The 13,343-nt window shown below is 45.3% G+C and overlaps 1 protein-coding gene across 1 annotated transcript in view; it reads left to right on the top strand.

Annotated features, from left to right (window-relative positions):
- Window positions 1-13,343, top strand: part of TMTC2 (transmembrane O-mannosyltransferase targeting cadherins 2) — a 340,813-nt gene that overhangs the window by 292,207 nt on the left and 35,263 nt on the right. The window contains exon 10 of the mRNA XM_068170528.1: window positions 4,046-4,160. Within this exon, the coding sequence (XP_068026629.1) occupies window positions 4,046-4,160 (115 nt within the window). The remainder of the gene's footprint in view (window positions 1-4,045; window positions 4,161-13,343) is intronic.

Here is a 13,343-nt window from a genome sequence, read left to right as displayed (position 1 = left end):
GGCAGGGGGGTTGGAACTAGATGATCCTTGTGGTCCCTTCCAACCCTGAATGAAACTATGAAACTATGAAACTATGAAAATGAAATAAGATGAACTTACCTTGCACCATTCTTGGTCCATCCCTAATACTCAAATCCTCTGGACAATTTAGAGATCCATCTTAAAACTGTAACAGTACCTGAATGATTTACAACATTTCTGCAAATCTGAATAGTTTCATAGTTTCATAGTTTCATAGTTTCATTCAGGGTTGGAAGGGACCACAAGGATCACCTAGTTCCAACCCCCCTGCCATGGGTAGGGACACCCTACACTAGATCAGGCTGCCCAGAGCCTCATCCAGCCTGCTCTTAAACACCCCCAGGGAAATAATTAGATTCCCCAGGGGAATAATTAGATATAGCTTGAGCAAAAAATCTTCCATCTCTTGCTAAGCTGAAGTGTGGCTGCAGAGAGAGCAGAAAGTCTTGGGGAGCTGCCTTTCATCACTTTTTTCTATTGATATAGTTCCTTCTGCAAATGTGTGCATTGTTAAGTGGATTTTCTCAATAAGCAGACAAAGAACATGTAAGTAACAGGAAATGTATGAAGAAAGGACACAAGGAAAAAGAAAATCCCTCCCCATAAATCTTCAGCTCATGGCATATAGTTTCTGAAGATATTTGTGGCCAGTAGTGGTTTGGTGGACTCTTGGTTGAGTGATCTTACTTTTACAAAATCAGGTTAAAAATGACAGATGGGTTGCTGGAATATATAACTACCATGCTTCAAGACAGGGTTTCCAACTCTAAAGTTACATAGACACAGAGTCTAGGTGATTGAAACCCTTTGAAAAGTCCTTGATCAAAAAAAGAAACCGTTTGACAAATTGAGTGTGAAAAAGTCATTAAAAGGAACAAAGTGGTTTGAGTACTTTCTAAAATGTGCTGTCTTTGCTCCCTTCCTCTAAGGAAAACTCATTTTTGTAGAGTTCTATTAGTTGTTATGTGTTTTGTTTTGAAACTACTGTAGCTATTTAGTTACAGTTTGTTTAATGATATATATATATGATCTGCACGAGGGTAGGGAGGCCCTGCAGAGGGACTTGGATAGATTGGATCCATGGCCAACGTTAATGGGATGAACTTCAACAAGGCCAAATGCCAGGTCCTGCACTTGGGTCACAACAACCCCAAGCAATACTACAGGCTTGGGGAAGTGTGGCAGGAAAGCTGTCTGGCAGAAAGAGACCTGTTCTTATATCCATAAGTGCTGAATATGAGCAAGCAAGGTGCCCAGGTGGCCAAGAAAGCCAGTGGCATCCTGGCTGGTATCAAAATGCTGTGTCCAGCAGGAGCAGGGAAGTGATTGTCCCCTTGTACTCAGCTCTGGTGAGGCCACACCTTGAGTATTATGTCCAGTTTTGGGGACCTCAGTACAGGAGAGATGTGGAGGTGCAGGACCCAGTGGGCAATGTATCTGGGGAAGGGCCTGGAAAATAAGTCTTATGTGGAACAACTGAAGGAGCTGGGCTGTTCAGTTTGGAAAAGAATAGGCTGAGAGGAGACCTCTTTACTGTCTACAACTGCCTGAAAGGACATAGTGGAGAGGCTGGTGCTGGTCTCTTCTCACAGGTAATTAGTGATGGAACAAGAAGGAATGGTCTTAAGCTGCGACTGGGTAGGTTTAGACTGGACATTAGGAAAAAGATTTTCACAGCAAATGTAGTCAGGCATTGGTGCTGCCCAGGAATGTGGTTGAGTCACCAGCCCTGGATGTGTTTAAGGGTCATTTAGTTGTGGTGCTTGGGAATGTGGTTGTAGAGTAGGGTTAATGGGTTGGACTTGGTGATCCTTAGGGTCTTTTCCAATCTGAATGTTTCTGTGATTCTGTGATTTATTCTGTTCAGTTTTAGTTTAGATTAGTGATTATGATAACTGTCAGTTGTAAAAATTCAGTCACTTGATTTTAGCTGTTGTCTATTACTTTACATAAAAGCCAAGTATCATGCATGAAAGTTGTGAAGAGCTACCTGTTGTGATTATCTTACTGTTACTGAAATACATGATAAAAAAGCTGTGTGCTGCAGTGGACTCACTTGAGGGCAGGGATGCCATCCAGAAGGACCTTGACAGGCTTGAAGAAGTGGGCCAGTGCCAGCTGCACATGGATCAACAAGTCAAAGTGCTAAGTCCTGTGTCTAGGTCAGGCTAGTCACAGGCACACATCCAGGCTGGGTGCAGAGTGGGTTAAGAGTAGCTCTGAAGAAAGAGACTAGACTTGTATTGATTGATGAGAAGTTCCACATGAGCTGGTAGTGACTCATGCAGCCCAGAAAGGCTGCATTGAGTATGGCCAGCAGGGCAACTGAGGTGATTCTGCTCTTTTGCTCTTGTGAGACCGCACCTTGAATGCTGTATCCAGTTCTGTCCATCATAAGAAGAACACAGAGCTGTTAGAAGAAGTCCAGAGGAGGGCCACAAAGATGATCCAGGGGCTGGAACACCTCTGCTATGAGGGAGCTGGGGTTGTTCAGCCTGGAGAAGATGGCTAGATGTGAGGAGGAGGTTCTTCACCATGAGAGTGGTGAAACCCTGGAATGGGTTGTCCAGGGAGGTGGTTGAGGCCCCATCCCTGGGGGTGTTTAAGCCCAGGCTGGATGAGGCTCTGGCCAGCCTGATCTAGTGTGGGGTGTCCCTGCCCATGACAGGGGGGTTGGAACTAGATGATCCTTGTGGTCCCTTCCAACCCTGAATGAAACTATGAAACTATAAGATTCTGGGGGGACCTTAGAGCAGCTTTCCAATACTTGAGGGAATCCTACAGGAAGGCTGAAGAGAGACTTTTTCCTAAGTGTGGCTAGTGATAGGACAAGAGGGAACAGTTTTAAGCTGAAGGAGAGTAGATCTGGGCTGGATCTTAGGAAGAAGTTCTTCAGTGTGAGGGTGGTGGGACTCTGGAACATGCAGCCTGGGGAAGTTGTTCAAAGACAGGTTGGAAGAGATCTTGAGAAGCCCAGTCTAATTGAGAGGCATCCCTGCCCGTGGCCACGAGGTTGGGGTAGATGATCTCTAAGGTCCCTTCCAACCTAAGCCACTCTGTGATTCTATGAAAATACCAGTTCATCAAAGTATAGATAATCATTTTAAAGCAAAGTATCAAAGAGCCCTATGAGGAGAGACTGAGGGAGCTGGGGCTGCTTAGCCTGGAGAGGAGGAGACTCAGGGGTGACCTTATTGCTCTCTACAACTACCTGAAGGGGGGTTGTAAACAGGCAGAGGTTGGTCTCTTCTCCCAGGCAGCCAGCACCAGAACAAGAGGACACAGTCTCAGGCTGCACCAGGAGAGGTTCAGGCTGGAGGTCAGGAGGAAGTTTTACACAGAGAGAGTGATTGCCCATTGGAATGGACTGCCCAGGGAGGTGGTGGAATCGCCATCACTGGAGGTGTTCAGGAGGAGACTTGACAGGGTGCTTGGTTACATGGGTTAGTTGATTAGGTGGTGTTGGGTGATAGGTTGGACACGATGATCTTGAAGGTCTCTTCCAAGCTGGTCTGGTCTATTCTATTCTATTCTATTCTATTCTATTCTATTCTATTCTATTCTATTCTATTCTATTCTATTCTATTTATAATGGTAAAGATGAAATGTGTGTGTGTGTGTGTGTGTATATATATGTCTAACAAGTTTTTAATGTTATTTTGAGATACACATTTTAAATGGAAACATTTAATTTGTAGATGCTATTTTCTATTATTTTGCCTTCTTTTGGGGAATTGAAGGTCAGTGTATAGGCTTGAAGGGCAAGTTCTTAAATGGCAGGCTGCTTGGAGATTAGGAATATTGTTTCTTGAGGGCTGCTTTGCTGTATTGTTCCCAGTGTTCATAAATATGTCCTGCACATATTGCAGTTAGTCTGTCATATTTATTGTTTGGGGGGTTTTTTCCCCCTGTATTTACTGCATGTTAAATCTCACTGAATCTGAGAGACCTTCCTAACTACACAGTCTGCAGTATTATCTATCAGCTGTTTTCTGTGAGCTCATGTTTGTGCACTCCATTGCAGGTCAGTTCCTCCTGGAAGAATCCCGCCTGATAGAAGCAGCTGAGATGGCAAAAAAAGCAGCTGAACTCGATAACACAGAATTTGATGTTGTTTTCAATGCAGCCCATATGCTCAGGTTAGTCCTTTTACATCCACCTCACTTGATTTCCTCCCTTCTTTTGGAGGCTAAAAAAAATCTTTACAGCCTGTGCATTTATCAGGCTCTTTTTAAAGCCCAGGAATTCTTTGGAATAATTCAGTATTGCTAGTAAGATGTTACAAATTGGAGTGAAACTGGGGCAGGACTTAACACTTTGTCTGAGTTTCAGTGATGTGCACACTGATAAATAATGAGGAAAAGCAGGAATTTAATTTGGTTAGATGCTACAGGTTTGGCATGAACATGGAGAATACAAGACCCTAAGGTAAGAGGATACATTCCATTTCATTGATCTGAAGTTTTGGCAGAACAAGAGGACACAGTCTCAGGCTGCGCCAGAGGAGGTTTAGGCTGGCTGTTAGGAAGAAATTCACAGTATCACCAAGGTTGGAAGAGACCTCAAAGATAATCGAGTCCAACCTGTCACCACAGACCTCATGACTAAACCATGGCACCAAGTGCCACGTCCAATTCCCTCTTGAACACCTCCAGGGGTGGTGACTCCACCACCTCCCTGGGCAGCCCATTCCAATGATGAACGACTCGCTCAGTGAAGAACGTTCTCCTCACCTCACAGAAAGAGTGATTGGCCATTGGACTGGACTGCCCAGGGTGGTGGTGGAGTCACCATCACTGGAAGTGTTTAAAAAGAGACTGGATGGAGCACGTGGTGCCATGGTTTAGTTGATTAGAATAGAATAGAATAGAATAGAATAGAATAGAATAGAATAGAATAGAATAGAATAGAATAGAATAGAATAGAATAAACCAGGTTGGAAGAGACCTTCAAGATCATCGCATCCAACCTATCACCCAACACTGCCTAATCAACTAACCCATGCAACCAAGCACCCTGTCAAGTCTCCTCCTGAACACCTCCAGTGACAGCGACTCCACCACCTCCCCGGGCAGTCCATTCCAATGGGCAATCACTCTCTCTGTGTAAAACTTCCTCCTGACCTCCAGCCTGAACTTCCCCTGGCGCAGCCTGAGACTGTGTCCTCTTGTTCTGGTGCTGGCTGCCTAGAGGGTATTGGGTGATAGGTTGGACTCAATGATCTCGAAGGTCTTTTCCAACCTGGTTAATTCTGTATTCTGTATTCTATACTTCTAACCTTCCATAATTCTTATGATTTCTGTAATATCTTACCTTTAAGAATGCAGTTGTTCACAAGCAGGTCATCCTTTTTTATGTGCATCCAAGAGCAAGTGTTTCTTTTGTGGAGAACCTTCTACAGGATTTCCTTTCACGTGATTTGTAGAAACAATAGCCCGTATTTCTGATCTGAATATAGCTGAAGAGTATTGAAAATATCACATTTTGTATTAATATCAGTAGGGAACACTATGGTAATTAAAAAATCTAAATATTCCCAGGCTAATGATGACTTTGAGACTCATAGGAGCACTTAGTGATATTCTCAGAAGCTGTGATTTAAAATGTAGTCTTCTATTTAATTTTGTTCTCCTATCTGAATAGAATAAGATGTTAGGCTTCTTTTTCTTTTTCCCTTTTAAAGCTGTCAGACCTGAGTATTCAGTAACATTAAGCTGCTGCCTGAACATTATCATTAAACTCACATTACTGTAATAGGTATCCTCCATGGTTATTTCTAGCATAACTATCTAATTATTGTCTATTGTCCGCTTAATAGCTATGAGGATACTTGATTTCATTTAGATTGTATCTCTGCTTGGAAAATGCAGGGAAAAGGGAATACAAAATATCCTGTATTAGCACAAAAGAGTTGAGATCGTTTCTCTGATGAGGATGCCTGCCTTGTCTGTTTGTACTTTGAATGTTTAGAATGTGAAACGAAAGGAATAATTATATTAAAGAGAAGGTAGAATGAGCTTCAGATAAGTGACTTGTGTTTCAGAATGAAGATTTCTTCTATGTCATAGAATCAGAGAATGGCTTAGGTTGGAAGGGACCTTAGACATCGTCCACTCCAACCTCCCGCCGTGGACAGGCATGCCTTTCAACTAGACTCAGCTGCTCAAGGCCTCATCCAGCCTCTCCTTGAATACCACCAGGGAGGAGTTATCCCTGGGCAGCCTATCCCAGAGTCTCACCACCCTTGTACTAAAGAACTTCTTCCTGAGATCCAGTCTCAACCTAGTCTCCTTCAGCTTCAAACCATTCCCTCCTGTCCTATCAGCATTTTGAAACCAGTCCCAAAACATCCTCTGAGAAATAACACTGCTTGTAGATTATATAGGAAGGTGGTGGGGTCAGCATCCCTAGAGGTGTTTAAGAATCATAGAATCAATAAGGTTGGAAAAGACCTCAAAGATCATCAAGTCCAACCTGGCACCCAACACCTCATGACTACTAAACCATGGCACCAAGTGCCAAATCCAATCCCCTCTTGAACATCTCCAGGGACAGTGACTCGACCACCTCCCTGGGCAGCACATTCCAATGGCTAACAACTGTCTCTGTGAAGAACTTTCTCCTCACCTTGAGCCTAAACTTCCCCTGGCACAGCTTGAGGCTATGTCCTCTTGTTCTGATGCTGATTGCCTGGGAGAAGAGACCAACCCCCTCCTGGCTACAGCCTCCCTTCAGGTAGTTGTAGACACCAATAACGTCTCCTCTGAGCCTCCTCTCCTCCAGGCTAAGCAATCCCAGCTCCCTCAGAAAAACAAAAGCCTGGATGAGGCACTTAGTGCCATGGTCTAGTTGATTAGATAGGCTTGGGTGATTGGTTGGACTTGATGATCTCGAGGTCTCTTCCAACCTGGTTGATTCTGTGAAGCTAAGACAGATGGTTCATTGGTGAACAATAATTTTACCTACCACATGTGTATGAGCTATTTTAGGGACTCTTCCCTTTTCACTTTCTGAATTATATCTCTGAGTATTTGTATTGGGTTGGACTGAGCTGGAGTTAATTCTTCTCACAACATCTTTCTAATGCTGTGGGGTTTTTTGCAGCAGTAGTTGATAACACAGCAGTGTTTGGGCTACTGTTGAATAAGTATCCAGGCTGTGTCCTTTCAATGTTTCCCTGCCCCAAGAGTACATTGAGGGGTGGGCAAGATCTTGGGAGGAGACACAGCTGAGCCAGCTGACTCAGACTGGCCAAAGAGGTATTCCATACCAAGTGACATCAGCTCAGGTATAAGAATGAAGTGAAAGAAGGAAGTGTGGGGATTTGTCCATGGGGTCTATCCTCCCAAGTAACCACCAACCTTACAGAGCCCTGCTTCCCAAGACCGACCATCGTCCTGCTGATGGGAGTAGAGACTAACCTCTCTCTCTCTGCTTTTTGCTTCCACATGGTCTATTGCTGTTTGATTATTAGAGTTACTAAAATTGCTCCTATCCTATTACTGGCTTCTGTTACTTTTTTTTTCCCCCCTCTCCCCCCTGTCCATTAAGAGGGAAGTGATAGAGCGGCTTTGGTGGGCATCTGGCCTCCAGGCCAGGGCCAAACCACCCCAGTATTTTACAATGTGGTGGCATAGATCAATGCTGTTTTGAGTGGAAGTTTTCTAAAGCTCTTGCTTTCTCTGTGAGCACTGAGTAAAGCTCAGATACATGAAGATACGTGTCTTTGCCTCAGCATGTGAGTGGCTTTTTCACTCTTGGAGTAAGAGCTGTGCTGTGCAGCAGCCATGGTTACCCTACTTGAACTGTTTGGGAGTGGGCACTTTCTGGGGAGGCACTTTCTGACTAGTATTAAGCTCCGTGATTCTAAACTGCATTCTCTGTTTTAGCTTGAGAGAGAGAGAGAGGGGGGGAAAAAAGAAAACCCACCAAACCAAACCCCTCAAAAATAACAACCACACACACACACACACACAAAAAAGGCTTGATGGTTTGGTTTAGCTAGAATCCAACTGTGTTTCTTTGGGATTCCCTGTTGGACTAATTATTCACTTAAATACTCAGCTTTCTTTGTGGAAGATTGTCATGTCTTCCTAATATGCTCTGAGAGTTTAAGGTGGTCTGGAGGATTTAGCAAGAGTCAGGGTGGCAAAGTTAAGTTCCTTGCTGCCAAATATTTGCTTTAAACCACATGTCTTATGATCTGATTTCTGCTGAATGGTTATGATTCTATTGTCTGCCTTTGTTCACTGCTTTCCTTAGCAATCTATTCACTATATTGCTTACATGACAGCTGTTGGGTAAGGGGAATGTCTGTTCATAAAGTAAATCACAGCAGCTACAAATCCATCTTGCCTCTGTGGGACTTCAGAAGTTGGTTTTCAGGATACTTAGAGCTGAGGTGATTCCAAGGGAAAAGGAGACACCAAGATACAAAGGAGGAAGGAAAGAAGGGAGTCCTCAGTCTGGCATAGTGTTAAAGAGCAGAGTTTCCTGTAGGTGACCAACCAGTCTTTAGGTACTACAGAGAGCTATAAAAACTGACCAGCAAGTAAAGATTTTGATTGGACTGCACAGCTGTGACATAGAAGTTCACAGGGCATGGAAGTGAATTGATTGTTGTGAGACAGGAGAAGGGATACTGTTTAAAGATGTGTTGTGTACTAAGAGACAGGAGTTGATACTAGTGTGGATGATGAAAGGTTTCCAAAATTACTAGGAGGTAATAGAAGTAACTTAGATTTTTGTGTAAATTCTAATAATTTTATTCAGACCAAGTGTTCTACCCACTGATATGCTGTTGAATAGAGAGGAATTTTCTTTCCCTCCTTTTTTTGCTTTTTTTTGCTGGGTTTGCTTAGCCTGGAGAAGAGGAGGCTCAGGGGAGACCTTATTGCTCTCTACAATTACCTGAATGGAGGTTGTAGGCAGGTGGGGGCTGGTCTCTTATCCCAGGCAACCAGCATCAGAACAAGAAGACACAGTCTCAAGCTGTGCCAGGGGAGGTTCAGACTGGATGTTAGGAAGAAATTCTCCATAGAGAGAGTGATTGCCCATTGGAATGGGCTGCCCAGGGAGGTGGTGGGGTCACCATCACTGGACGTGTTTAGGAGGAGACTTGTTGGGGTGCTTGGTGCCATGGTTTAGATGATTAGGTGGTGTTGGATGATGGGTTGGACGCGATGATCTTGAAGGTCTCTTCCAACCTCTTCTCTTCTCTTCTCTTCTCTTCTCTTCTCTTCTCTTCTCTTCTCTTCTCTTCTCTTCTCTTCTCTTCTCTTCTCTTCTCTTCTCTTCTCTTCTCTTCTCTTCTCTTCTCTTCTCTTCTCTTCTCTTCTCTTCTCTTCTCTTCTCTTCCTCTTCTCTTCTCTTCTCTTCCCTTCCCTTCCCTTCCCTTCCCTTCCCTTCCCTTCCCTTCCCTTCCCTTCCCTTCCCTTCCCTTCCCTTCCCTTCCCTTCCCTTCCCTTCCCTTCCCTTCCCTTCCCTTCCCTTCCCTTCCCTTCCCTTCCCTTCCCTTCCCTTCCCTTCCCTTCCCTTCCCTTCCCTTCCCTTCCCTTCCCTTCCCTTCCCTTCCCTTCCCTTCCCCTTCCCTTCCCTTCCCTTCCCTTCCCTTCCCTTCCCTTCCCTTCCTTCCCTTCCCTTCCCTTCCTTCCCTTCCCTTCCCTTCCTTCCCTTCCCTTCCCTTCCCTTCCCTTCCCTTCCCTTCCCTTCCCTTCCTTCCCGTCATACTCCTGTTTCCACCCCTAGCCCACAGGAGTCCCATGAAATTGAGAAGCATGTAAACACCACTTCTGAATTGCAGGCAAGTTCTTTCAAATTTGGGTTAAAGATGCTTTGAATAGAAAACAATCACAATAGTCCTTCCAAGTCTTTTCCTACTCTAGTGAAAAAAATATTTTTCCATTTCTAAAATATCTTTTCACTCTGGGAGAAAAATGCTTAAATTGAAATGCAACATAAACATACACAGGTTTTCAAAATGTTGAACTAGAATTTACAACAGAATTGTTAACTGTGTCCAAATGCAGTAGCTGTGTTTGTAGATAGTCTGTTCTCACTTTAGCGGTCACAAGAAAGACTTCTGCTCTTCCTGCCAGGTATTCATAGTATCATAGTATCATAGTATCATTCAGGGTTGGAAGAGACCACAAGGATCATCTAGTTCCAACCCCCCTGCCATGGGCAGGGACACCCCACACTAGATCAGCCTGGCCAGAGCCTCAGCCAGCCTGGGCTTAAATACCTCCAGGGACGGGGCCTCGACCACCTCCCTGGACAACCCATTCCAGGGCTTCACCACTCTCATGGGGAAGAACCTCCTCCTCACATCCAGCCTGAATCTCCCCATCTCCAGCTTCATTCCATTCCCCCTAGTCCTATCACTACCTGAGATCCTGAGCAGTCCCTCCCCAGCCTTCCTGTAGGCCCCGTTCTGGAAGGCCACAATTAGGTCACCTTGGAGCCTTCTCTTCTGCAGACTGAACAGCCCCAACTCCTTCAGTCTGCCCTCATAGGAGAGGTGCTCCTGCATTATTGTTATGGTTTGAGGTCTATGTCCTAACCACAGAGATGATTCTTCCAGAGTACCAGAGGGTACAGGGAGCTGAACAGTCCAGCCCAGTGGGTGGACACAGGAAATCACCTTATTCCATTCCCAGAGTGCCTGCATCTTCCATTTATAAGGGAACAGCACAAGCTGTCCTTTCCCCTTCTTCTCCCTCACTCCCTCCCTTCCCATCTGGTTCCCTTTTCCTTGCTATGAGTGAGAGTGGGACCTGGAGTGGCCTGGAGCTGGCAAGCTAAATTTTAAGCTGGATCACTTGGGTTTGGTGTAGGGGTCCTGGGTAGGGAGGACTGGGGGAAGCATTTGAGGCCTAGGTTTTTACCTGATTTGGAGGAAGATGGCAGGAAGTGTTGGCCTGAGGAGGTTTTCTGGACATCAATGGCCAAGGTGTACTCTGGATTTTGTGTATTTTTTATGCTTCACTCTGTAATATCTATTTATGAAGAGCATTTCCATTTAAACTTTCCATTCTATCCCATCCTGTGGGGAGTGTTTTCTTTAGCTCCTTTGAAAAGGGTTAAAGAGCCTGTCTTGCTCCTTAAGCTTAGACAACTATTTACTTCCTCTCCTTGTGGCTGAATCTGCAGCTGAAGTCAAGAAAAATCATCTGAGATAGTTGTGTTTGCATTATTCAGATACCTCCCTGTTCCTAATTACACAGAGATACATCTCCCAGGCACAAATACAGGCTGGGCAGGGACTGGCTGGAAAGCAGCCCTGAGGAGAGACAATTGAGGGTGCTGGTGGAGGAGAAGCTCAACATGAGCTCTCAGTGTGCACTTGCAGCCCGCAAAGCCAATCAGATCCTGGGCTGCAGCAGGAGAAGTGTGGCCAGCAGGGCAAGGGAGGTGATCCTCCCCCTCTACTCAGCCCTGGTGAGACCCCACCTGGAGTACTGCCTCCAGTTCTGGAGCCCCTATTACAAGAGGGATGTGGAGGTGCTGGAAGGTGTCCAGAGAAGGGCCACGAGGATGAGCAGAGGGCTGGAGCACCTCTCCTATGAGGACAGACTGAAGGAGTTGGGGCTGTTCAGTCTGGAGAAGAGAAGGCTCCGAGGTGACCTCATTGTGGCCTTCCAGTATCTGAAGGGGGCCTACAGGAGGGCTGGGGAGGGACTGCTCAGGTTCTCAGGTAGTGATAGGACTAGGGGGAATGGAATGAAGCTGGAGGTGGGGAGATTCAGGCTGGATGTGAGGAGGAGGTTCTTCCCCATGAGAGTGGTGAAGCCCTGGAATGGGTTGTCCAGGGAGGTGGTTGAGGTCCCATCTGTGAAGGTGTTTAAGCCCAGGCTGGCTGAGGCTGTGGCCCGGCTGATGTAGTGTGGGGTGTCCCTGCCCATGGCAGGGGGGTTGGAACTAGATGATCCTTGTGGTCCCTTCCAACCTTGACTGATACTATGATACTACTATGATATTAATTTTTTGCCTACATGACTTGCATAGGATCCTGATAATGTAGTACCAGATGAAACAAGTCATCTGTAATAGGGGTGAGATGTGGGATGAATGTAACGAATTTCTTTGCCACAGCCTGGTGACTTTTAACTTGCATAATACTTTCCCTGTAAAATTTGTTTGCTCAACAAATTTGTTTTCCAGACAGCTTCATTTCAGGGTCATGTTGCTGTTTGGGTGGTTCTTCTTAAAACAGCAACCAGTCCTGTGTTTTACTTTTGTAGTATTTGCTGTGTTCTTGCTTACAGCAGTTTGAACCTTTTCAGCAAAGCTGAAAAGCATTTAATGGAAGCATCTATTTGTAATGCCATATGGTGGCTGTAGCCTCAGTGACTGAGTCATGTATTCACAGTGGTAAGTTTAATACTGAGGTGAGCTGCCATGAAGTTTCCAGTGATCTAGGGGATGATTACTTTCAGAATGAGGAATGGCAGTGTGGTGACACTGCCATAGTAATTAGAAACAGGAGAAGAGCTTCACGTTGTTTCCAAATGAAAACAAGCATAGGAAGAAGAGCTTTTCTTAAAAGCACATTTTATAGGAATTTTTTTCCCCTCACACTTCTGTAAGTGGGGCTTTTGGGAAACACTCACAGAATTGTTTTACTTGGAAAAGACCTTTAAGATCATCAAGTCCAACCATTATCTAACTACCATCTGGCGCTAAACCGTGTCCCTTAGCACCACGTCTGTGCATCTTTTAAACAGCTACAGGGATGTTGATTCAACCACCTCCCTGGGCAGCCTATTCCAGTGTTTGATAACCCTTCTGTTACTCAATACAAACCTCCCCTGATGCAATTTGAGGCCATTTCCTCTCTTCCTATCACTTGCTACTAGGGAGAAGAGACCACCAGCCACCTCACTCTAACCTCCTTTCGGGTAGTTGTAGAGAGCAGTAAGGTATTCCTTCAGTCTCCTTTGCTCCAGACGAAACAGCCCCAGTTCCTTCAGCCATTCCTCACAAGACTGGTGCTTTAGACCCTTGTCCAGGTTTGTTGTCCTTCCTTGGGCCCTCTCCCACACTTCAGTGTTCTTCCTGCAGTGAGAGGCCCAAAACCAAACTCAGAACTCAATGTGTGGCCTTGAGGAGGAATTTCTTCACTGTAAGGGTCACAGAACACTGGAACAGGCTCACAGAACACTGGAACAGGCTCACCAGAGAGGTTGTGGAGTCTCCTCCTCAAGACCAATATGGATGCATTCCTGTGTGACCTCTGCTAGATTATTTGGTTATGTGTTCCTGCTCTGGCATGGGGGTTGGACTCAATGATCTCCAGAGGTCCCTTCCAACCCCTGACATCC

This window comes from Melanerpes formicivorus, unplaced genomic scaffold, assembly GCF_026170545.1.
Source record: "Melanerpes formicivorus ecotype bairdi unplaced genomic scaffold, bMelFor1.0.p_v2 SCAF_3, whole genome shotgun sequence".
In the NCBI taxonomy this organism is placed as follows: Eukaryota; Metazoa; Chordata; class Aves; order Piciformes; family Picidae; genus Melanerpes; species Melanerpes formicivorus.
The sequence above is the reverse complement of the archived record's forward strand: the minus strand, read 5'-3'. Positions and strand labels throughout refer to the sequence as shown.